Consider the following 25950-nt stretch of genomic DNA (forward strand, 5'->3'; position numbering starts at 1 on the left):
AAAAAAATCCTTATTTGTCTTCCAAACCCTGCGATTATTTCCGTATCACCTCATAGGGTCGAATACGGTATTAAATTAGCTTTAGCTGGAACGGGAAAGTTAACGTTTGTTTCTTCCGTGTCGATTTTGGTGAGCCCCGATTACTTTTTTTTGCAGATACGGTTACCTAGCAACTGCCAGCGAGATAGCAACGGTGTTTGGCAAATGTCACTGCTAACGCGGATTTGATTCAATAAAATGCATCTCGCATGCTTTCAGATGAATTTTACGGTATGATGAAAATGTAAAAAAAATAATAGCATTTAGCCCAAATTAGCTAGCTAGCTGCCATATGTGGCTGTCGTCTGGATTCTAAGCTGGAGAGCGAGAGTGCTAAATTAGCTTTGCTAACAGTAACGTTGACGTTACCCACCGGTCCATCTGTTTATTCAAAGATGTCTTTCCAAGAGTTACTTCGTCCTGCTGATGAAGAGGAGGCTTTCTACGTGCAGTGCAGAGCCGCATACCTTGCTGTGTTCAGATCTAGTTTGACATGTATCACTTCGAAACAGCAGCTATGTCGTGGTAAGATAACGTTAACTTAGCTCGGTAGTCAACTGTTTGCATGCCACGTTTACTTGCTATACGTTTACGTTACGTTTGCCAATTTAATAGAGGTTTCATAGTCGTATTATTTCTATAGCATGGCTATTCAATTAATTTGGAATTGGGGCCAGTTCATGAAACTGAGGCAAAATAAGGGGCCGGAGAATATGAGTAATTATAGTAACAAATAAAGAAATTACAACAACATACTGAAGGAGTCAGTATATTCTATGTTGTAAATGCAGAACAACATATGCACATTGTGATGCACTAAGACACATAGGCCCAAGGCATTGTAACATTCAAATGGCAATACAGTGTTGAAAACTCAGAGACACAGACAATTCACAGAAAACATCTACTTAATTGCACATAACTACCAACTTTACAGCTCGGTATCCTCAATTTACAATGAGGAGATACAATTCAGTGTTACAAGTAAAGAGGGAAATAATGCTCAGAAACATCAAACTGTCATATGACATTAGCTCTGGTTAGTAGCTAGATATAATGTCATCTGGAAACAATTCACTCAAAGAGTGTATGATGACTCCTTGAGTCAAGAGGATGTTACTATGTCAGAAAAACTATAAGCACAGAAAAACAGTCTACAGTTACTACTTTGCTGCTTGTAGTTTCAATGCTCTTTCCCATTTATCCCATTCAGCTCTTCAGCAGGCTGGTAGAAATCCAACCAATGCAACTCTCAATAAATATTGGACCCAGAGAACATCCAAACTGAACTTTGATGACTTCTGTGAGATTCTTAAAAATGAGAAGAGAACTGAGGAAACAGAGCTGATGAGAGCCTTCAAAAAGATGGATGTGAACAGTGATGGCTACATTTCACACAGTGAACTGGAGAAGGCCCTCACCACTGTGAGTAGCCCTTTTGGTTCAATTGTTAATTTTGAGTGAATTAAGTGATGCTGTACAATTAGCCAACTGCTTCCTCAGCAACAGGAGACCCATTACAGTTGTATTACAGATGTAGACTGCCTAAACAAACAGATTAAAATCACTGATCGGCTCATGCTAAAACATAGATGAAATATGTTTTGTTCTGGTGTTTTTACTGCTAAAGAAAATGTGTTTAATCTTCTAGAAAGGAGAGAAAATGACCACTGAAGAGGTGAATGCTATTTTCTCATTGGCTGACATCAACAAAGATGGAAAACTGGACTATTCAGAAGTAAGTTTAGATTTAGAAGTATGAAGTGACTTCTGCTGTATATACCACAATTGTCAGGTTACCTTATCTTTCCAAGCCTGTTGAAAAAAGTGTATTTTAAATACATTTGTCCCATCTTTGTGTGTCAGGTATTTAAACATTTCATCTGATTGATCAGCTTGAGATAATCAATACACCAGTGTAGCCTTAGAACAAAGGCTACAACATGCCGTAGATGGGCTACAATCCCAAGCAGTCAGGAGAAAAACTTTTGCACCACAGTAAAGGATAAAAATAACTTTTCTAAAAGTAATATTCTCTAACATTTTCATTTAAATAAATGTCTGTTAAGTCACTGTCTATCGCTGAACCATGTAACACAATGGTTATGGAGTCCATGGCCCACTAATGAAAGCCTTTGCATTTACAGTATTATAAACTGGGTTCCTGGGAAAAATTCCATCACCCAGCAGTGATTGGTCTGCAAGAAAGGATAGGCGGAGTTAACACTGTGTGTGAAGCGGTGTACTGTTTTTTCCGGTCTCTGCTAGCGTTGTGAGTAAACGATTACTATGGCCGAACAAACAAAGAAAAGAGCGATGACTTCAGATGATGAGACTTCAAAAAACAAGTGAAAGTGAGATCTAAAAACACACCTGCAATCGAGATAGAAACGTATTTGTTCAAAACAGTTTTCTTTAAAGTTGAATTGAATTCACATAAAATATAGAAGAATAAGTGATGCAAAGTGGCACAGCAAATTTAATAGCGCAAAAGAAAACAACAGTTTAGCCCTCCTATGATTTGCTCCAATATTATCTTTATTTGTTGTCAGGTTTACCTCCATCCAAGATATAAGTGTCTCTGACCTTCTCCCTTGCCTCAAAACATCCTCATGTAACATGCTCTCACTGCTGGTTTCCTCTTGCTGTCAGTTCTGCAGATTGCTTGTGTCTACAGCAGAGCAGTGTCAGATGGCTGCTTTGGAGAGGCTCGAGGCTAATGCCAAGCTGAAGAGACAGAACTTTGGCAGTCAGTCATACAGCCCTCCGAAGAGCTCAGTGTCATCGGCATCATCAGCATCAGCACAAGCGGCAGCGACTCTCTCTCAGCCTCCAGAAACACCCCAGGCAGAATCAGACACCACACTCAAGAAAGGTACAACATGTGACTTCCCAGAATAATCTAACATTCAAGTGACTGCCACTGAATTTTAGCAGTCAAGTAAGAAATGTATGTTTTTGTTTGCAATTTTTATTGAAAGTTATATACATGAAGAGCAATTTCACAAGATTTTTTTTTTTTATTCTTTTCTCTCTCAGTTTGCCTTTCACTGCTATAGTCAGTGTCTCTATGTACTGCGTATTGAGAAAATATATGGAGCAGACCTTATTTTTGCACGGAATTTCTTATTGGTGTATAACTGCATAACATAATGGCAATATGTGCGGCACAGTCTACAGGTCCAAAGTGGCAGCCAATGGCGACTGCACATCATGTATACTTCAGATTCCAATTTATAGTTGCACAACCCAAACACACTGCTTGCCCCAATACGCCTCACCGATTAGTTTTGATGAATAAATAATAGCTCTGTTATTGATCAATTTTTCACTCCCCCTGTGACAAATCACCTCATTAAGACAGTCCATACATCATAATAGCCACACAATTAGGGCAGCTTGTTTGGAGGGAGAGGACTTTAAAGCGTTGTGATTTGGATAATCACTTCTGCCATTAAGAGATTGATAAAAGCTCCATCTATGCTGATGAAAAATGCTGCCTTTCAACAATGGCTTTGGAGTTGGTGCTCTTGCCAAAAATATGTTTTCATAGCTTAAACAAACAAGGACTGGCATCAAGTCCAGCTTCACCCTTCTGCAACCACAGATAATAAACAGACAGGTTTTTTTCTTCTGTAAAAGACTGCACCTTCAGCCAGTTGAAAGTGCATGTAAAAAAATCTACTTTTTGCACTTTAAAACCATCATTTTGAGGTAAGAGAAGAACAGAGAGTCTGGATGAGCGAGCCAAGGAGAGGCCCACGGTGGGAAGACAGATGGGGTTGATTTAAGTGGTCAGTCCATGTTCATGTTATTGATTCGGAGGATTCTACCACTTCTCACTGGGGAGATGATGAGGGATTAGACGGTGGACGAGAGGAGGGCCAAGTCAACCACCACTGCAAAAACAAATGAGCTCCCACATAGTTGTTGGGATTATCACATTATTGTGCCTCTCCCACGTATCGATTTATACCCACTACATTTTAACAAGGCTCTTACACGAGATGCGACGTGATCGCACATGTTGAATGGGTTATTCTTGGAGCTCAAATACACCTTTGACTGCTCATTTGCTCCTCCATCTGTCAGTATAAACCAGTAATACACTGAGAAATTTGTTATAACTGTATGGGGAGATGGGTCATTTTGGCTAATTGTTTTACAGATAATTGATGAGATACCGATTAATTATCAGGTATGACCATATCAAGTGTTATGTGTCTAACATGTTTTTGCAAACAGTCAGACTAATTGAGGAATTGTCGTGGTGTTTCTCTGATAATTGGTCTGTTTAGTTACATTCATGCAGTTTTCCAGCAGCAGGAAACCAGTAGTGCTGAAACAATACTGGCTATAAACTCACATTCAGTATAAACTTACATTGAAGCTTTTCTTAAGCCAGGTTTCAGTGCATCGATGTCCACATTTACAGAACAGCTACAAGTTGATCCTCTAGATTAAAATACTGCCATCAATACAAAATAGATGCATCACAAATACCATGACAGTGGGTCTATTTATTCAACCCGTTCTCACTCCGAACTCGTAAAATACGGGGAATTCCGCGCAGGGAGGTTGGTGGGGGTGGTGGATGGGTCAAACACAGGACTTTCACCCAGGAGACCGGGGTTCATGTCCTGCGTGTGTCTTTAACCGTCCCGTTATTGCCGCGTGTCATGGAAGTCGCTTTCTTCTTTAACTGGCCCATTATTCCCGTGTGTCGCAGAAGCGTAAGCCCACCCACGACCTTTTCCTTAACCTAACTGGGTCAAAAGGGACGCCAATAGTCCCGACCAAGCGCTTTTAGTTAAAGCGCGTTATATGACGCTAAAGGAGACTTTTAGCGTAAATAACAACGACAAAGGCACCTGACCAAACGTCCGTATTTTAAGAGATGGGAGTGAAAATGTGTTGATTTATTTCTCTGCTTCGGTAATTTGCTTGTAAGCCTATCACATAATTTCGCATCTCGATTTCCCAGGCTTGGAAACTATCAGACCCCTCATTAGTGAATGTATCTCTTCTGGCTTCTATTAGAGTTCAAGGGAAAGAGTTGTGCAAGATAATGGATTTGAGAGGGTGCTGTTATGCCACGTGTGATTTAAAAGCCCTCCATAATTAATTAAAAGGGAGTTGATCTTGAGATCACACAGAACCCAAAGGCAAAGTAGCCATCGTCACTTGAATTTAGGAACGGACGTCTGAGAAGACCGATTACAGTGTCAATTATGTTATGCATCTCATCTCTCTTTTAAAAGTGTGTTTACTGTTTGGAGACAGGAGGGCTGTACTTAATCAATTGAGCGTTATGTTCTGTTGCGGCAACTTCATTTATTTCTAATAACTTTGGATGTATTTTTAGCAAAAGGGTTGTTGTGTTTATCCATGTGAGTTTTAATGTCTGATGTGTGTTTCTCAGAGAGCCGATCATCCTCCCGTCCTTCTTCCGCTCGCAGTAGACGGTCGTCCCTGTCCAACTCGATCACAATGACAACCAGCAGCACTAAGGGCAGCAAAATACCAGAGCCTTCAGGCTTACAGGTAACCCCCTCTAGAATCATAATGACTTTAGAGCTGCAACTAATGAATATCTTCATTATCGATTAATCCGTCAATTATTTTTCCCATTAATCGATTAATCATTTAGTCTATGAAATGTCAAAAATATAGCAAAAAATGTTCTGAGAGCCCAAGTTTTTCAATCAGCACTCCACCCTATGTTTTTTTTTTATATCTAAGCTCACGTTTTTCACTCACCCATGAAAGACCAAGTTTGAGAACAACTTTCTCATACTAAACAACGTAATAACATAAACAGAGTTGTAAAATCATAACTCACTTTTTAGTCCCAGTTTAGTTCCTATTTATAATACACATGCTTGATGACAGTAAATTGAATTGAATACAGTAATTTATAGTAAAAACTCATCCATTAACTAATTCCTAGTATATGCTTATTAATTTCTAAGCAACATGCTATGTTTTGAATCTGAAAAATGAACTGTTTGAGCTGACAAAACCTGGAAATCTTAGTATGTGGGCTTCAGTAAGAGACTGCATGATAGCAAGGACCTTAGAGCCCCACTTCTCTCCCAGTGTCACTGTTACCCAGTGTTTTTGATGGGCGAATTTAGCCCAGGGTGGATAGATATACACTGTATTGATCTCACACTCTTTGTTTTCACTCTTTTTGGTTTAACCTCGGCTGGTTTGCTTTACAGCAAGAAAAATAAATAAATAAATAGAAATAACAGCCCCCTGCTTCATCTCTAAGGCCCAAGCACTAGGTTGAGATTGGAAAGGGCCAGACATCATCGAAGTAAAAGAATGTGTGTCCAGAGACTACCTCCGAGGGAAGTCCTGCTTGCTATATTGGCTGTTATATAGCCACAGGCTGATAATTGGGTGGGTGGAAGGCAGGCTGTGTTTTTGTAGCGGTGTGAATTTGTGTGTGTGTGTGTGTGTGTGTGTGTGTGTGTGTGTGTGTGTGTGTGTGTGTGTGTGTGTGTGTGTGTGTGTGTGTGTGTGTGTGTTTGTTTGTGTGTGTGTTTATGTGTATGTGTATGCCTTGTGTGATGCAAGTGTGTCGTCATGATTACAAACATTACTAATAAAGGATATTATTTATTCTCAGGATTTGTTTTTATGTATGTGTTACAATTCTAAGATAAGGTAAAGGTCATGGTTTAAATGCGTGTGTTTGTGTGTGTGTGATTGTGTTTGTGGCTGGTTTGGTGTCCTGCGACCCTCTGTGTCGCAGTAAATCAAACCCATGGCCGGAGCTGGCGACAGCGCCTGTATTAGTCTGCAGGCTGACCCTCTCTCCATGGGGGCATTAATTCTGATGTCTTTAAGCAGTTGATGGGTGCCTATGGCAATTTCCCTCATTTAATATTGTCTGGACAAACCACTGAAGTGTTATGGTTTGATCTTTTATGCCTCTCACCGCCCAAGATAAATGCTTTGAGAAAATGGCTTTTCTCTAAAAGAGTGACATGCTCCGTCTTTATGGTACTTTCTTTGTTTAACTTGGTGATTTATTTATCCACTAAAAGGATATATAGCCTATTCCAGTGTCGCTCGGCCCTCCGTGTCCTCTTACTGTGTGTCCACACCAACTGTGTTTTCATTTAATGTGTCTCCAATGAGTGGAAGGAAAACTTCTTGATGTTCCTGTTCAATTTCAAATTATTACCTCATTTCGGTTGTGCTGCCAGACGAAAGAACAAAAGGATTTCAAAATGAGAGAAATATTAGGATTCATAAATATTGCCAAAGTAGCCTCTTGGTAGCTTTGAATGACCGCTGGCTCAAGATTGAAAAGGCTGTATTTATCAAAGTTAAATGGACTCCAATTTGCCATATCAGGTCCTAGAGGGAGATTTACTTCAGCCTTAGGCAGAAACACAGTGTGACACTTCTGCCCTCCTCTGGATCAGCAGGTGTATAACCCGTGTTTACATGCTGCTGAGCTGACACCAACTGGGTAATAATGAACATGCCCTCTGAAGGTTGGAGTGGTAATTATCACAATGGCAGTTTATGTTAATCAAGTGAGCAACCTCACTGTTATGATTGACTGTTTAATTCACTTTTTCTTATGCCAAAATGTTCTTGCTGTCACAAGATCAATCCCCCTTTTAATAGAAACTGCAAATTAGTTTTGGTTTCTGTTGAATGTATAAATGCATTTTGTTGTCAAGCAGCAAAACAGTTTGTTGGGATGGTGTCAGGATCTAATCAGAGACCACACATAACAAAATATATTAGGCTACACACGCTAACATGATATACTGTACAGTATGTACGATACTTTAAAGGGCTTAAAATAGCAAACAGCTGGGTCTTGGTCTGATAAAGATTAGAAAGCATTATTTTCCTGCTTTAGTTGCCCCACTGTATCAGTTTGTATGAATGTGGTGGGACTGTCGTTAAGCAGAAATGTTATCCATTTTTCTAGGAGTGGCATCACAGTTATATGAAGGGCTGTTTCTTCCTGGAGGATGATGGGAGTATCGGCTCTCTACAGTACCAGCTCCACGTCCCCCAGACAACTAACGTCTACCTAACCATTCAACCACTCAGCTTCAGCCACGGACCCGGTACTGGCACTGTTTTATATTACACATAAACAAGAATCATAAAAATGTTTAAAAGGTGATTACCCCATTGGCCGTTGGGTTATATTTTTGCTTGTTCCCCTGATAAGGGAGGTCCAAAATTAGTGTCAGGAACTGGACAGCACCTCAGGAGCTGGTAGGAATTCTGAATTTGGTCCCTCAGGGTTCATTACTTGGAAGTCCCATTTTTCCCATATTTAAATTTTTTCCTGGACTGCTTCCTGCACAATTGCTTCACCGCTGTTTTTTGGTCGCATGCAGAGTGGTTGCACAGTTTTAATGATGCTTTTTGTGACATTGTAACATGAATAAAATTTCACCCCAGTAATTTTCAGATTATGAATTATAAACAAAAAGACCACACATTTCTTTTACGTTTTGTGGCAGTAGGTCAGATTTTGTAGGAGATGTGCTCGATAGTGTGCCAGCTCAGTGCGCTATAATTGGGGACAAACAACCACAAGAGGGTGCTATTCAGTTCATAGAATTAGAGCATGCAATTAGCAGATAGTGAATTAACGTAGGCGGTGGAGATGTGTACAACCAATCAGAAGCCTGTATATGTTAACCCTTGTGTGGTCTTCCTGTCAACCTTGAAAAAAACACTTTTTTTTCTCCGACGTTTTTGTTTTTGCTTTTTCTAACGTTAGAAATTGTTACATTTTTCTTCTACATGTTCTTCTTTCTTCTACATATTTTCAGCACTTATTTCTACGTCCCATATTTTCTGATATAAAACAAAAATTAAAAATGGGTCAATGTGACCCGAAGTCAACACTTATTTTCCAGGTTTGTATATGGTCATTTTGCATTGAATATGTGTTTTGTTTTGTTATATTGTATTCTATACAAAAGCCTGGCATCTTGTGTTATCATGTGTTATTTTTCAGACAAGCCTTCTTCATGGATGACAGTGGACACAGCTCTTTTTGTCATGTCAGCTGGTGAAATCAGAGAGGAATCAACTTTAGTGTGTTTCACTGAGTCGAAAGACAAAGAAGTATGTTTGTGTGTGTTGAGAGATGTACATGTACTAGAACATTTGCTCATGTTCACATTTCAATTTGAATCATTCCCATATATGCTTAATTTATCAGTTTGTGTGTTGATATAAAACAATTTTACATCAAATATTACCCCTGAATGAAATATTTGTAGGTCCACTGGCATTCTGCCAGGCCAAAGGTGGTAGCCATTTCTGATTCTGTGGAGCTGAAACTTGATTGTGCTACATTCCAGGATACACTCAGTGTTTTTAACTTAACTTTGCTACTTCTTTGTTCCCACAGAAGTATGTTTGGAAAGGAGAATTGCATGCTGGGACTTACTACCTGCTTCCCTTTACCAGTGGCTGCAAACTAAAGAAAAGGAGCAAAAAGAGCCTTTCTAATAAACCGTTAGAGCTCATCTACAGGACTGACACTGGAGAACTAGACCTCACCAGGGAGCTCAGGTGTGTGTGAGTGAGTGTGTGCTAATGCGTGTTTGTGTGCTATAGATAGAAAAGAAACCGCATAGCGAAGTTTTATCAAATGTCACCAGCTTTGGCTAATGTCCAACAATTGAGATTGTTTATTCATGTACAGTGAGGAAAATAAGTATTTGAACACCCTGCTATTTTGCAAGTTCTCCCACTTAGAAATCATGGAGGGGTCTGAAATTGTCATCGTAGGTGCATGTCCACTGTGAGAGACATAATCTAAAAAAAAAAATCCAGAAATCACAATATATGATTTTTTAACTATTTATTTGTATGATACAGCTGCAAATAAGTATTTGAACACCTGTCAATCAGCTAGAATTCTGACCCTCAAAGACCTGTTAGTCTGCCTTTAAAATGTCCACCTCCACTCCATTTATTATCCTAAATTCGATGCACCTGTTTGAGGACGTTAGCTGCATAAAGACACCTGTCCACCCCATACAATCAGTAAGAATCCAACTACTAACATGGCCAAGACCAAAGAGCTGTCCAAAGACACTAGAGACAAAATTGTACACCTCCACAAGGCTGGAAAGGGCTACGGGGAAATTGCCAAGCAGCTTGGTGAAAAAAGGTCCACTGTTGGAGCAATCATTAGAAAATGGAAGAAGCTAAACATGACTGTCAATCTCCCTCGGACTGGGGCTCCATGCAAGATCTCACCTCGTGGGGTCTCAATGATCCTAAGAAAGGTGAGAAATCAGCCCAGAACTACACGGGAGGAGCTGGTCAATGACCTGAAAAGAGCTGGGACCACCGTTTCCAAGGTTACTGTTAGTAATACACTAAGACGTCATGGTTTGAAATCATGCATGGCACGGAAGGTTCCCCTGCTTAAACCAGCACATGTCAAGGCCCGTCTTAAGTTTGCCAATGACCATTTGGATGATCCAGAGGAGTCATGGGAGAAAGTCATGTGGTCAGATGAGACCAAAATAGAACTTTTTGGTCATAATTCCACTAACCGTGTTTGGAGGAAGAAGAATGATGAGTACCATCCCAAGAACACCATCCCTACTGTGAAGCATGGGGGTGGTAGCATCATGCTTTGGGGGTGTTTTTCTGCACATGGGACAGGGCGACTGCACTGTATTAAGGAGAGGATGACCGGGGCCATGTATTGCGAGATTTTGGGGAACAACCTCCTTCCCTCAGTTAGAGCATTGAAGATGGGTCGAGGCTGGGTCTTCCAACATGACAATGACCCGAAGCACACAGCCAGGATAACCAAGGAGTGGCTCTGTAAGAAGCATATCAAGGTTCTGGCGTGGCCTAGCCAGTCTCCAGACCTGAACCCAATAGAGAATCTTTGAAGGGAGCTCAAACTCCGTGTTTCTCAGCGACAGCCCAGAAACCTGACTGATCTAGAGAAGATCTGTGTGGAGGAGTGGGCCAAAATCCCTCCTGCAGTGTGTGCAAACCTGGTGGAAAAACTACAGGAAACGTTTGACCTCTGTAACTGCAAACAAAGGCTACTGTACCAAATATTAACATTGATTTTCTCAGGTGTTCAAATACTTATTTGCAGCTGTATCATACAAATAAATAGTTAAAAAAATCATACATTGTGATTTCTGGATTTTTTTTTTTTTAGATTATGTCTCACAGTGGACATGCACCTACGATGACAATTTAAGACTCTGAATATATGAATATAGACAGTCTGGGTTTAAGTCCTTTATGACATGTCTCTGTGTTGCTTCTTTTGCGCCACAGGGAGGTGCTGTCTGACATCTTTGAGGTGATAGACCTGGATGGGAATGGTTTGCTCAGTCTAGAGGAGTACAATTTATTTGAGCTAAGGACCAGTGGAGAGAAATGTGACAAGGATGCCTGGGCTGTCTGCAAAGGTAATCATTTTCATTATTGCACTGATACACAGGATGTCCAGTAAAAAAATATTGTAAGGGGGAGGGGTCCATTATGGCTCTCATTATTGTTGTTTGGCTTGCAGAGAACTTTGATATGAGAAAGAACCAGCTGACACAGCAGGGTTTCATGGAGCTGAACTTGATGGAGGCCACAGAGAAAGATGGAGACCCTGCAGACCTGTGGGTCACCCTGGAAGCCATGGGCTACAACCGAATGCTGGAGCTGGTAGAGGTAAGTTTACACATCTGCTCTCGCTTAAATCAATCACATCAATCAACAATCAAGTTTTGATACAGCATGTTGTAGTCCTAACATGCCGTAATTTAGGGCTTAGATTTGACACTATAAGAAAATACATTTCAACCTTCAATAAGCCGGTAACATAACACAACTACCTACTGAATTGACTCTGAATTCCTGTTTCTCTCTCTATTTGATTTCCATGATCAAAGCCAGTACAAATGCTTAAAATCCAGAAAAAGCACTGCTTCTAATGCACACACACATACAGAGAGAAACACTCCCAGGCTTTCAAAAATCTCACTAGAATCATAAAAAATTAACTAAACTAAATTAACTAAATTAATTCCCTCCTCTACCTCCCACTCTGTCAGGCTTGTCCATTCCAGATAGATGTGCACTGTGAAGGCACTCACCCATCCATCCAGCCACTCAGTATGGACTCAGGGCCCAAACTTCTGATCCAGGCCCTCCAGAAGTCCATCACAGCCAGGACAGGGGCCAAAGCACTGAGGGGACAAGACAATGTCTTCATCTACACCTACCGAGGAGAACACAGGATCTCCTCCCTCATAGCCAACAAGGTAGACAACAAACTTTGTGTGTATCTGATTGTGCAGGTAGAGTTTACTTCTGAAGTTTAGATGTGACACAAGGACATTCAGTGTCATATATGTGAAGCTGCCTACACAGTTTTAGCAGAATTGCAAAGAGGCAAGTGAATGTTCCTGTTTCAGTGTGATTGTCTAATTGCCATACATTGTAATGGCCACCAGGGGGATTATAGTCCAACTATGAATGAGTGTGAATAAGTTATTTTATAAATTCATGAGGTGCTCTTCATCAAAAAAATGGGAAAAAAGGCGTTTGTCACTCTGTCCAGTGTATAGTTGCAGAGACCATTCACCCTGTTTGTAATTGATATGCAGCCATCGTATTGATTCTCATAGCAACAGGAGCTACTCAGAAAGAATGACCTGGTGATACAGCGGAACTACTGAACAGGAGGAATGGTTACATTTGTATGCAGTTTACCTAGTCTTCATGAGAGTGTCAATTTGTCATTTGTTTTGTTTTATATTTACTCATTGCCTTACACTTCAACTACATTGCTGCTAGCAACTTTGAGGGTACATGAGTGGGGAGTCAAACTGTCTTGTGAACACATTCAGTACCTTCATAATCTACAGTTGTGTCCAGACCATAGACTGTATATAACTAGGTCCAGACATAGCAACAGTACATGGTACATGGAGATGTATTTTTTCTTAGATAAGCATAAGGTTATCTGTTCATTTTTAATTTTATATTGATAAAGCACATACAGTACACTACTTTTTTTTATCAGTAAAAATAAAAATATGGTGTTCTTTTAGACTAGTCATGATTATGTATCTACAGTTTTGTTTAGCTGCCAACATCTGCAAATTCTGTGATTTTAAGTGAAGAAAGCTGATCAGGGGAGTGACCAATGCCCTTTGTGTTGCAGGCCAACCAGAAAGTGACTGTCCATGTAAACAATGAGCAGAGCAGGAACTGCTGCAGCAGCAGAGGCATGAGTGTGTTTGCTGTTGAGGTGCCAGCCAGGACTAAGATGGTACGAAGTCTTAATTATTATAACAAGAAAAAAATCACGACTTTGAAAATGTTCCATTATACGACATACAAATGTGCAATTCAATTGTTCATTCTGAATAAGAAAACACTTTTATTATAATTGATCTGATGGGACAATGTAAAGAAATAACTATATGATGTACTGGAAACTTATACAAAGATCCTGTCTTCTAGGTGTGCCAACACATCCTGCCCATCAATGAGAGACAAGATTGGACCTACAACTGTGTGGAGACCATACTACCCTGCTAGTGAAGCTGTACTCCCATCACTCACCTATGCTAATGATACAGATAAGCCATGGTCAGAAATAATTCATAAACCATTGGTTTTAAATAGGATACAAAACAAATAGAAACTGTTCTATATCCACTGGCAATGTGAAAACTGTGTGACTGGTCAGACCAAATGTGTTATTTTACTGTAACTAAGACCTTCTGCCTGCTTGTGGCAAGAACTGTGTTTCAGAAGCTCTGTGACTTGATGCATCAGAGGTGTTAACTATTAATGGCAGCAAGAGATGGTCACTGTAGTGACAAAGTACAGCTGATAATGGTTGTTACTGTTTTGTATGTGTGACATGTTTCCAAAAATTTCAAAATTCGTTTTACAATAATTAACATTTTAAATGTATAAAGTGCATAGATCAAGGATTATATTGCCAACATGTCACTTTTATTTTTAATTCATCCTTTAAATGATGGCTAGTGTCATGGAGAATTGACAGTAGATTTAATAATTTTCAAAAAAAGAATCTCGAAAGTCTACTCATGTGCCTGTTACTTTATGTAATGTCAATATATATTTTGTCGTAGCAATTTAATTTATATACCATATTCATATTCATTAAATACAACTTTGGTTCTCCAACAACATACAATCACGACTAAATAAATGAGATTTAGTTTTTGTTGTTGCTGCTTTTCATGTCATGGTATACAGTCATGTAATTGTAGAGGCCAAAACAAACTTTTTCATTTTCTTGTGTTTTTATATATTTTACTCTGAAAAACATTGAATCATTTTCCTCGTGTAGATGTAAATATTATAATAAATAAATAAATATTCCTATTACAGATTTTCCTTAACCGATATCTCTTTGGTTTACACTTTTAAATTCAGCCCTTCATTATGCCCCACATCAACATCTTGTTTCAACAGGAAATGCATAAAAATAAAGGCAGATGCTCTACAAATGCTGTTTCACTGTGACTTTAAAGGTCCCATATTGTATGTGTGAGATTTTCTATTCAGAATTGCCTTCCCTGGAATGTCACCACAGTAGATTTGTATCAATTAGATCAAGGGAAACCTGGATTTCTTTCAGCTCTCCTCAAAACACAGCAACATCGTATCTAGTTGGTATCATTTTCTACAATGATGGCTGAGAATCAATGTTTCCTCAGACATTTATGTGACCTATAACAGTTGTTTCAATAGTATTTTATGCAGGTGATTTGAGGAACAGCCAATAGCTGGATCTAACATGTAGTTACTGCACATTGAAATATGTAAATGCTGTAAAAAAATAATGGTTATGTAACCTGGATGTCTTAATCACCAAATCAATGCTTACTGAATATTCTTTCAGTCTGTTTCAGCCTGAATGTTACCGTGCAGCTATTGGTCACCACTCTCCATACTCTTAATACAGTATGGGGCTCTGGGGATTTTGGTTTGGCAATGAAATGCATTCCTTTGCATTGCGCTCAGGTCTAAACTTTATTTGCCCTTGGCCTTTCCAGTTGAGAGCAGTCCTGACCTCCTATTTATATCTCCCAAGCCATTATTTGCCCTTTGACTTTCTCTGCTGAAACAGTAGAGCAAGCTAACTAAATGTCACATGGCATGTGAGATGTATTTAATCTTAAACCCGTCTGCTCGTCCTTTCCCAACACAGAGGTTTAGTAACACTTGACGGTTCAGGGGTTGTGAGCCAATTTGTCATTCTGTATTAAAAATCATTAAGTAGTGGGTTTTAAGAAAATAAAACTTTCTTTTCCATGCTATAATTTTGTTTTAGAACTTTTAAGTCACTATAATTTCAGTAACATGATTTCTTCAAAGATTAAAATAATTGTGTAATAAAACGGATTTGCTAAAAACTCAACAGCCAAAAAATGGCAACAGGTATAGATATTGATAGAATTGAGCTTGAGTTTACTCTGCTTCTGGTATGTGCTTTGCATGTGTTCTGCTCTTAAGGCTATTGAGAGATACAAATACATGCATATACATACTACAGCTACATCCTAGTTGAAGAGCAACCACCACACACACATACACACACCCCACTGTCATGATGGCAGGTCTGATGTTTAACTTTGTCCTGCTTATGATGATCAAACACACTGTGATGCAATTGGCAAACAACAGTGGCCTGAAGTGCACTACATCATTTCACAATATTCTCCCTGTGAAATTCAGCCTTTCACTCAAATAGAGCATGGTATTGCAATATCTTTCCCTCTGGGTAATATCTTTTACCTCAAGGGTAGCTTTGTGATATTTAAATGGTATATGTACTTATTAGAGAATTAATTATTTTATTTACTTTCTATTCAGATTTTCTAGCTGGTGTAAAGTTTTGGACAACAAGCCATGCAGTCATTGAACATTCTGTGCATTGGCCTTTCCCTTAAGGGTCCACAAGTCTGCTCAAGCATGAATAAATGTAAAGCCTCATCTATCCTTCATTAGGAAACTGACGCTTTTCGATTTGGAAGTAAAGACTGCAATGTCAGGTACCACAGGGGATTGTAAAGATTACTGGATGCTTATGGATCATGGATGGATAGTTTGAAGTTGGGTGGTCAATTTAAAATGTTGCACCATCAGGGTCAGAGCTACCATTAAGAACATGTTAATGTCTTCTGTATTTTTCAATTTTTTTTTTTTTTTTTTTTTTTTGTGAATGAAGAGTTTTGTAACTTGGGAGGACTCTCCATTTGCTTCTGCAGTTTAAAACATATACTTGATGGTGGGCATTTTACAATCTGATTCCAGTAATTTTATGTTTGAATTTTAGCCCTTTTGACCTTAGTATTTCTAAAATCCTTGCTACAGGTCTGTGCACCATTGGTTACCATACTGCATTAAAATAAATTATTTATTTTAAATACATAAATAACTACCGGAAACTACAATTATCTTCTGTCACACATTCATCAGAATCAGAATCATTTTTAAGGGCCAAGTAAGTGTGAACACAATGAAGTGGACTCGGCTTAGTTGCTCTTATATATATACACAGACATTCGGCTTCAAACAAGGACAACAAAGCTGAACAAGGTAAACATAAACATTTGGCTACTATGTACAGATATAATTTTGTGTATAAAAAGTGTGTCTAAAAATGATATAGGATACTACACATATCCATACAGATATAAACAGCTCTATGAGGGTTGTAATCAGTAAATAGGGCAATGCAAAAGTGCAAACGGTGCTGGAATGAATACAGAATTAATTATATAACATGTTGCTTATGTCTCAGGTATATACAGTATGACAGTTTACAGTAGAGACTACGTTGTTGAGTGTGAGGAAAACCTCCATGGTCTCTACTTGCCCTTTAAACCGAGAAGGCGGGTCTACGATGGGGGAGTTGTCCGCTGTGTACGTGTGGCTGCTCTGCCACTGCAGTCGCCTCCTCATTGGGACAGATTGCGGATCACACGGGGCGACCTTAGGTGCTTACTGGGGGTTAAAAAATGGTGAAAGTAACGACAGTGAAGACCAAGCCGTACACGGACCAGAAGCCCGGGACGAGCGGTCTGAGGAAGAGGGTGACGGTGTTTCAACAGAACCAGCACTATGCGGAAAACTTCATCCAGAGCATCATCTCTGTCATCGAGCCTGCCGAGCGCCAGGCTGCCACTGTGGTGGTGGGAGGAGATGGGAGGTTTTTCATGAAAGACGCGATTCAGTTGATCGTTCAGATTGCTGCTGGCAACGGGGTCAGTAGGAGAAGAAAATATTGTTCACCTTTGCTTTGCTAACCCATGTCCCATAACCTAGAGAACACCAAGTGCCATACAGACTGAATAAGTTAGCCAGCATTTCAGCTAGCACGTTAACGTCAAGCTAACAGACAGGTTTGTCATCAGTTGTCTGCATTATAGCTTTTAACGTTACTTTACTTAGCTAACTCAACTGTATTTAGTGGGCTAGTGTAACGTTAGCTACTTAGTAAGCTACCAGGAGAGGCCGATTGATTCATGCTAACGGTAACGATAGCTATGTTATTTGTAACGAAAGTAACGTAACGCAAATAAGTCACTAATAATAACATGTCATGTAGCTAAGTTTTTGCCAGCTTAAAATGCTGTTATCCGTTCACAGGTGTGGTTAAAGTTAGCCTAATTCAAGACCTTGCTAAGGGTTCAAACCATTGACTGTAAATACTTTCTAGATCTCTAAACAGTCTATGGTTCAAACGTATGCAGTCAACTTTCGATAGCCTAATTTAAGTGTAAATGAAACCTTGAGTTAGCTAACTAATGTTACATGCTCTTGCAAGCTTCAACCCATTCCCTTGGCAAGAGTTGGAGCAATGGTGGCTCTACGTTACTTGCCATTCTTTTGATATTAACTAGCGATAACGTTATTCTCCAAAGGTCTATACGGTTCAGAGCAGGACCCTTCACGTTATGTTAGTGTGCCATGTTATGTAGGTGCCATCAACCCGTCTGGGTTTTACTGCACTGGCTGGCTCTGATGCCAGCTTGACCGCGGTGATCTTTTGGAGAAAATGCATGAATGAGGCCACTTGGATAACGATTTACCTTTGACATTTAACGGTACATGCAGACTCTAAACGGCAACTTCTTTGCTGTAGCATAAGATATTAAACAGTGCGATTAAAATTACTTAGTTTTAGTCTTGCACAATTATACTAATGGGGGAAAACAGGGTTGAGTGTTGTTAAAGGAAGCATTATAGCCAGACGTTGTGTTATTTCATAATGAGCTGTGCAGAGATGCCACTGGCTGCCTTCACTCTGATGTTACTGAAACGGTTGGGGGGCGTGACATGCAACGTGCCAGCCAGTCACGTTGCCCTGCATTGGTCTGTAGCATAGATGGGAAAATAGTACATATGTACAGTGCGTTTTATTTGGCATTTTAAGCATTTTACCATCCTATGCCCTTATCCCAATTATAGTACATACAACTGCAAGCATAAGGGAGCCTCATTATATTTGTACAGGATATCATGTCTGCTGTCTAGACTGTATCTGTGACCTTCTCTCTTATGAGATGGCCACTCTGTCTCTTATACAGCTACTGCAAAGTAAGAATTGGAAAATTCAGTGTTTGTCTGTGATGCCAGTAGGTTGAAGTTGCACAAAGATGTGTGATATTTTTCAGTTTCTCCATAAGTGGTTGATGTTAGGAAATGAAGCCGTGGAGAAACTGTTATTGCCAAAGGTACACGAACAGGGGCACTTCTGTTCATATGTTTAAACAAAGCAAACCATTGCATATTTAAATAGGAATTCCTGGAACGAGATAGTGACACAATTTTAAAAATAGTAATCTACAAGATACACTTTTTCTACTATTGTGTTATCTATTTTGGCATTTCCACCTTGTGCCTTAACTTTTATTTTATTTTTTCTGATTGTTAAGCAGTTTAACACTTCAGAAAAGATTTTGTGCTGTCATCAATGTTAAAACCATAGCCAATGATAAGGAACGGAACCCATGCATACCCAAAATGCTGAAATCAAGGAATGGGATAAGAAAAAGGCTCAGTTTACTAACGCTTAATCTTTTTATACTGTTCCCGAACATTTAGCCAGCATTTTCCTGTACTACACCTTGCTCTTTTTGCCTGTGTATGTGTGTATGCATGTGTGCATTAATCTGTGTCCCTGTGTATTTATGTTCCCTTCTGCAGATTGGCCATCTGGTGATTGGTCAGAATGGCATCATGTCCACTCCAGCAGTCTCCTGTGTGATCCGCAAGATAAAAGCCGTGGGTGGCATTATCCTCACAGCCAGCCACAACCCCGGAGGCCCCACTGGAGACTTTGGCATTAAGTACAACATCTCCAGTGGAGGTGAGTAGAGACTGCATTATGCAGTGTAATAAACTTCAGTTTCAATGGATTTACAGACCCAAAGGACCTCTACCTACTATGTTGCATTGCAAGCAATGAGAAGAAATGTGCATTGATTGACTCATTTTAGGAACGTTTTGGCCATATTATCATCTGTATTTGACACAGTATATCTGTCAGTTCATTCTTTCTAACCACCCTTTTATTTTTTTCCCCAGGACCTGCTCCAGAGGGCATCACAAACAAAATATTTGAGATCAGCAAAACCCTGCAGGAGTATCACATCTGCCCAGAGCTGAAAGTGGATCTGTCCAAGATCGGCAAACAGACCTTTGAAGTGGACACTTTCAAACCTTTCACAGGTATAGTGTCATAGAGAGCAGAGTCCTGATCTCACCTGAAAGAGAATTAGTTCATTCAGTCATTCATTTCTTTGCTGTCAGGGTTAAAAATGAATACGAACGACCTGCAACGTGGTAGCAAATCTTGGTTTGTCTTGTTGACAGACAGCTTCTCTGCTTTTTTTAAACATGATCTGGTCATCTGAAATTAGAATGAATGCAGTTGTTCACTTGTGTAATCCATCAAACACCCATAGGACTAGTGTGATCAGCTTGTGATGATAGTTAGTTAGCCTCTCAAAGTCTTTATCTTGACATATACTGCTGTCTTAATTAGGGCTGCCACCTCTTAGTCGATTAGTCGACTAATTGGTCGTTTTGGTCTTAGTCGACTAAGATTTCTTTAGTTGATGAGTCATTTTTTATGGTTATTCATGCTTAATTACTCATTTCCAAGAAACTTATGAGCACATTTCTGGTAAACACAAGATTTAAAGTGGTGATTTTGCAGGATTAATTGTGGAGAAGGTCAGTTTTACAGATGGTTAATTAACTACATTTATATTGTGCTTTTCTAGTCTTAATCACCTCTCAAAGAGCACAGCTCTGTCGATTACATCAACTAATCGATTAATTGACAAAATCATATAAGTGTTAGTCGACTAAGAATTTCTTTAGTCGAGGACAGCCCTAGTCTTAATAGTGCTCTGTTTCCTCTTTATTTGTCTCAGTGGAGATTGTGGACTCTGTGGAGGCCTATGCTGAGATGCTAAGGGGCATCTTTGACTTTGCTGCACTGAAGGATCTTCTCTCTGGAGCCAATCACATTAACGTCCGCCTGGATGCTATGCACGGAGGTAGGAAACAGCACAGCACAATTTCTGACTTTTGTGACAGGCAAAAATAGATTGCAAAGAGTGGTTTAAGAACTAAAATTCAGACGGCGGACACTGGGTGCCTAAATTAAAATAAATTAGATAGTCGCAGGAGATACTTTTTTTTTGATCACAGATTAAGGAGTTGCATGGTTTATCCTTTAGTACTAAGATATTTTGTAGAGGAGTGTGTACTCCCTGTACACTTTTAGCAAAGTGGATTGGTCCCTTTTTACAGACTCTCTCTGTCCTTCCAGTGGTTGGTCCTTATGTGAAGAAGATAGTCTGTGAAGAGCTGGGTTCTCCTGCCAACTCAGCAGTCAACTGTGTCCCCAAGGAGGACTTCGGGGGCCACCACCCTGACCCCAACTTGACCTATGCTGCCGACCTGGTCAACACCATGAAAGGAGGAGAATATGATTTGGGCGCAGCCTTTGATGGTGATGGTGTAAGTCAACTTTTTTTTCTAGGGTAATTATTTTGCAGACAATATTTTGGGGAGAGGAGAGAGCAGAGTTATGCAGTTTTTTGGGTCTATGATGTCAGCTCACATAAAAAATAATTTAATAAACTTAAACTTTTCTTTTTAATAGACCAAAATAATAGGCCTGCGTCCTGGAGTGAGTGACTGACTGAATTAAACTATTTTTGACCCTGGCAGAGCCTTTGATGAGGATGTTTTTGTTTAACTGTTTTTCCTCTAGCTTTTCCCCCTTTTATCATTTATCGTGAGAGGAACAGACTAACTTTTAATATATAACAGCATTGCTAATAATGGATTATTTGCTGAAATCATTAAACCATACTTCAATACGTCAATCTGTCAATTTGTTCTGCAACCTTCAAAACTCATAATGAGACGTAAGATACCATACTATTTTGAGGAAGGTTTCACATTTACCTCTACATGTCAGGTGTAAAACATCATCCGTAGGGATTCAGTATCTTCCCTAAACTATCCTGTTGCCAACCATTTACTATAGCTCAGGAAACTACTTCATAAATGTCACAAATCATGTCTGCTATGCTATTTGGGACCGTTGACCCCTGTTTGTGTCCCTATTTCAGGACCGTAACATGGTGCTGGGTAAAAATGGCTTTTTCGTGAACCCCTCAGACTCAGTGGCTGTCATTGCTGCCAACATTACCAGCATCCCTTACTTCCAGAAGACTGGTGTCAAAGGACTGGCCCGCAGTATGCCCACAAGTGGAGCCCTTGACAAGTAAAAACCACACAACATAACAGCTAACTCAAGTTTTCCTCCTTTGGTAAACTAAAAAAGTGCTGTTCCAGATCAGTTACAGATCAACCTTTTCTTATGTGGTTTATTGTGTGCGCCAATCTGTTTCAGTGTGGCGAAAGCTCTGCAGATGCAGCTGTACGAGACTCCCACTGGCTGGAAGTTCTTTGGAAATCTGATGGATGCTGGAAAACTTTCACTGTGTGGAGAGGAGAGCTTCGGCACAGGTGATTGAATGTTGTCATATTTATGTAGCCAGAACTCCAGTTAATGAAAGCAGTGCCCCTCAATCACTCATCCCCTCTTTTCTCCCTCTGCTAACCGACCAGGCTCAGATCATATTCGTGAGAAGGATGGTTTGTGGGCGGTGCTTGCATGGTTGTCAATCTTAGCTACCAGGAAACAGAGCGTGGAAGAGATCATGAAGGATCACTGGCAGAAGTTTGGCAGGAACTTCTTCACCAGGTCAGGAATGCTCCCTGTAGATTTGTAGTTTATGAAATGTGAGCTTGAGTCCCAAAAGAGGAGTATTTCAGGTTGCCAGTGGTGTTTTTTGTTGGTTCCAGGACTTTGTTTAGTCCAGTTTGAAACGTTGAAAGAACACCTACTGGAATGATGCAGGGATGTCAGTTGCTCAAATAATACTCTGGCACCCTCAAGTGGTCAATAAGTGAACTGTAGCACACAAAAGCCCACTCTCATTTTAAAAGTTTCAGTGTTTTCTGATTATTGTGACTACCGGTAATCATATTTTCTTTTTTTTTTTACAAATTGGGAAAATCTTAAAAAGTAATACATTGCAGAGACTCACTCCAATCCATTCAAAACAAAGTCAAAGTGATTATCTTTATAAAATCACCAGTTGTCTGATGCCAATTGGACACCAGATTATGTTTTTGGCATCAACATAGTCCAACTTTATATTATTATCATTAGATTTTTAATTTGACGTGGACATCCCAATTACATTGGACGAACCAGATGCATACTGCTTGATTGTTTTAGCATAGATGCTAATTTTCAACACCTGGTTGACTACCACCACCACATATCCAGGTACGACTATGAGGAGGTCGATTCAGACGCGGCCAACAAGATGATCAAGGATCTGGAGACAGCAATGTTCGACCCATCCTTCGTAGGGAAGAAGTTCTCATCAGGTGATAAGACTTATGAGGTAGCTGTCTCTGACAACTTTGCCTACACAGACCCTGTGGACGGAAGTGTGTCCAAAAACCAGGTAAGAGGCTAAACATTAAAAATGTTTTCTGTGTTCTCTCCGTTTTCCCATCTATCAGCTGATATAGTCCATTACTTAGAAGTCTATAAGTGGGGTTTTTTTTGTGTTTTTTTTTTTTTACAATGTTGTGCTCAAGCACATATTTAAGGGATGTTTGTTCAGTCCACTTTCAATTCAACTAATGGAGGGAATCAAACTATGAATCTGCAAAATTTAAATTGAAAGAGCAAAATAGTTTTTCTAAAAACATGAATGTATCCACCTTGTAGAATGTATAATCCAATCAATGAATGTGTTTACTAATTATGTGTATCAATCCTTAATATTTATATAAGTATATTTATTGTACCAATCTAATTCAAAATTCACTGAATACATAATGAAGTCATGTAGAAGGGATTGTGGCCAATGAATAACTACCAGCATGCAGCAGTGTTACTGCACCTCATCTATTCTACCTCCACATGTTTTCCAGTTACTGTGCGTTTTCATTTATCTTAATCTCTTCCCCATCTTTGTCTTTTTCTCTCTCACTCTCTCAGGGCCTCAGGATCATCTTCTCTGATGGTTCGAGGATCATTTTCCGTCTCAGCGGTACAGGCAGCGCGGGAGCAACCATCAGGCTCTACATAGACAGCTATGAGAAGGACCCCCAGAAGATTTACCAGGACCCACAGGTCAGGACAATCATTGCAGCCAGCTAGATCCAGTGAGAGAAAGACTAGACAATGAAGTCATCAGATGGGGAAAATAAACCAGCACCAGATTTCTTCTCTCTCTTGAATATTTTTGGATATGGAAAATCACAGAAAAAGAATAGAGGTAATAAGGATGTTAATATAGTTTGACACCCCACCCAGTTTAAAGCGGTCAGAGGTAAACTCACATGGGCCCCAGAACTTGTCAGGCCGGCTGTAATGACCTGTAACCTGCAGGACAGCCAGCTTGCATTGGGTGGAGCTTTACAAGATCCAGATCTTGTATTCAACATGGGAGATGTTTTGTTTTTGAAGTCTTGAGTTATGGCAGCTTATCAGGGCCAGAATGAAGAGAGAGAAACATAGCACGAGGGGAAAATAAAGTGTGCGAGTTCCATCTAGACACCTCATAAAGTCGTTTTGATTGGTGAGGACAGGGAGGTGATGTAGAACAAGAAAGCAAGACAAGACCAAAAAAAGTGAATGAAAGTCGGGCCCTTTATCCTCTTTAGTGCTTACACACCATGAACGGACAGATAAGCAGAAACATATTGCTTCAGAATCTTAACTTGACAGATAAATGGCTAGTGGGTTAATGGTTCAGTTGTCCGACTTTGGGTAGGTTTGATTTACAAACTAAGACCATTAACTTAAGATATACAAGCAGGTACTGGACGAAAGACGAAGCAAACATTTCACATTTCTTGTGTGTATCCAGAATATTCTGCTCTTTCCTGGTTTGATTTGTTGTGTGAAATATGGTCCTTATATTGTGTGAAGACTGTAAACCTTCTTAAAATGAGCCTATCAGCACCTCCAAAGCTCACTAATGAAGTTTTTGATTGTTTTTTTTTATCTAATTGTAATGTTTAACTGTAAAATAAGTCATGATTTTGTTTAATGAAGATTAATTTGCTGGACTATCTCTTGGCCCGAGTGCAGTAACTTTGCAGTCTCTGCGTCCATTTTTTTGAAATGACTATGCCCGGCCAAGAGTTTTACACTTTGCTTCTTCGTACAGATGAAACAAACAAGATACAACGTGTTAATTACTGAGCTTAAGATGTGTTGATAGATGGATTTTGTAATCTTAGACAGAGCTAGAATAGTTATTTCCCCAGGTTTCTATTCTAGTCTTTGTGCTAAGCTAAGCTAATTTGCCGCTGATTCTAGCATACTGTATTTAGTGTACTGACATGAGAGTGGTATCAATCCTCTCATCTAACTCTCAGTAAGAATGTGAATAAGTTTATTCCACAAAATGTCAAACTACTTATTTAAGTGTAATATTGTACTAAAAAAAGGGCCACATTTTAACACTTGCAGGCAATACAAGGCTATAGGATAATGCATGTATTGGAGGATGTGTGAGAACAGCATGACCTGTACAGGAAGTAATATGTTGCGTGTGTTTGTGCAGGTGATGCTGGCTCCCCTGGTGGACATCGCCTTGAAGGTCTCTCAGCTCCAAGAGAAGACTGGACGCACTGGCCCCACTGTGATCACATGAGTCCTCTGCCACACTGCCTCCACTCACCCTCAGCAACAGGATACCTCCGCTCTCTCGGGGGTGAAGCTGCCCTTGAATGCTGTCTTGGCTTCCTATCCTGGCCCTCTTAGAAAAACAGAGCTGGACAAAAAAGTGAAACTCAACATGCAGGTTGAATACAAGAAAATACATGAGGAGCTCTTGATTTATCTTACACTGAAAGTGATCCACTGCCATTGTCTAGTGTTGGACTAAAATGAGTGTTAATATGCTGTTTTCTTAAAATAAGGGAGAAAATCTGCCTTAGGTGTCAGATCATTTATCTTGACACTTCTCGAGAGAAAAACTTAAACGGAGTGTGCCTCATGTACTTTCTGGAATCATGCTTAATCGTGTTATTGTCCAGATCTGTTCCTGAACCATATCATTAAGTGGAGAAACTGACCATAAATCAGCAATATGGGGCAACCTCACCCCATGTTTCCCCGACTGAGCTGGTGCCTTCTCCTCCCTGTGTTCTCCAAAATCACCAAAATAGTCTCTTAACCTTAACCATGACCCACAGCTACAGCGTGTGAGAACTAAACATATCCACCATAAATAAAATAATCTCGCATAAAAGAAG

At 39.8% G+C, this 25950-nt stretch overlaps 2 protein-coding genes across 2 annotated transcripts; both read left to right on the top strand.

The window, feature by feature from the left end:
- The first annotated feature begins 49 nt into the window (after window positions 1-49).
- efcab7 (EF-hand calcium binding domain 7) lies at window positions 50-14572 on the top strand. The gene is made up of 13 exons (XM_031283971.2): window positions 50-564; window positions 1253-1464; window positions 1691-1777; window positions 2692-2914; window positions 5462-5583; window positions 8003-8144; window positions 9053-9162; window positions 9452-9615; window positions 11362-11495; window positions 11600-11748; window positions 12132-12341; window positions 13247-13354; window positions 13549-14572. Exons 1-13 carry the CDS (start codon window positions 435-437, stop codon window positions 13624-13626), a joined length of 1869 nt encoding a protein of 622 aa, XP_031139831.1. The 5' UTR covers window positions 50-434; the 3' UTR covers window positions 13627-14572.
- A 2410-nt stretch (window positions 14573-16982) lies between these two features.
- On the top strand, window positions 16983-25950 carry pgm1 (phosphoglucomutase 1). The gene is made up of 11 exons (XM_031283941.2): window positions 16983-17333; window positions 19279-19441; window positions 19660-19803; window positions 20514-20639; window positions 20915-21105; window positions 21726-21880; window positions 22010-22125; window positions 22228-22363; window positions 22955-23138; window positions 23681-23815; window positions 25257-25950. Exons 1-11 carry the CDS (start codon window positions 17088-17090, stop codon window positions 25344-25346), a joined length of 1686 nt encoding a protein of 561 aa, XP_031139801.1. The 5' UTR covers window positions 16983-17087; the 3' UTR covers window positions 25347-25950.

Source organism: Sander lucioperca, chromosome 11 (genome assembly GCF_008315115.2).
Source record: "Sander lucioperca isolate FBNREF2018 chromosome 11, SLUC_FBN_1.2, whole genome shotgun sequence".
Classification (NCBI taxonomy): domain Eukaryota; kingdom Metazoa; phylum Chordata; class Actinopteri; order Perciformes; family Percidae; genus Sander; species Sander lucioperca.

What these genes read in the sequence shown, in the direction of transcription:
- pgm1 (XM_031283941.2), top strand. Translation starts at nt 17,088, where the DNA reads ATGGTGAAAGTAACGACAGTGAAGACCAAGCCGTACACGGACCAGAAG. An exon ending in GTACAACATCTCCAGTGGAG is followed by an intron (nt 19,442 to 19,659) that starts GTGAGTAGAGAC and finishes TTTTTTCCCCAG; the next exon opens with GACCTGCTCCAGAGGGCATC. An exon ending in GAAGTGTGTCCAAAAACCAG is followed by an intron (nt 23,139 to 23,680) that starts GTAAGAGGCTAA and finishes TCACTCTCTCAG; the next exon opens with GGCCTCAGGATCATCTTCTC.
- efcab7 (XM_031283971.2), top strand. Translation starts at nt 435, where the DNA reads ATGTCTTTCCAAGAGTTACTTCGTCCTGCTGATGAAGAGGAGGCTTTC. An exon ending in TGGAGAAGGCCCTCACCACT is followed by an intron (nt 1,465 to 1,690) that starts GTGAGTAGCCCT and finishes TTAATCTTCTAG; the next exon opens with AAAGGAGAGAAAATGACCAC. An exon ending in CCTCCCTCATAGCCAACAAG is followed by an intron (nt 12,342 to 13,246) that starts GTAGACAACAAA and finishes TTTGTGTTGCAG; the next exon opens with GCCAACCAGAAAGTGACTGT.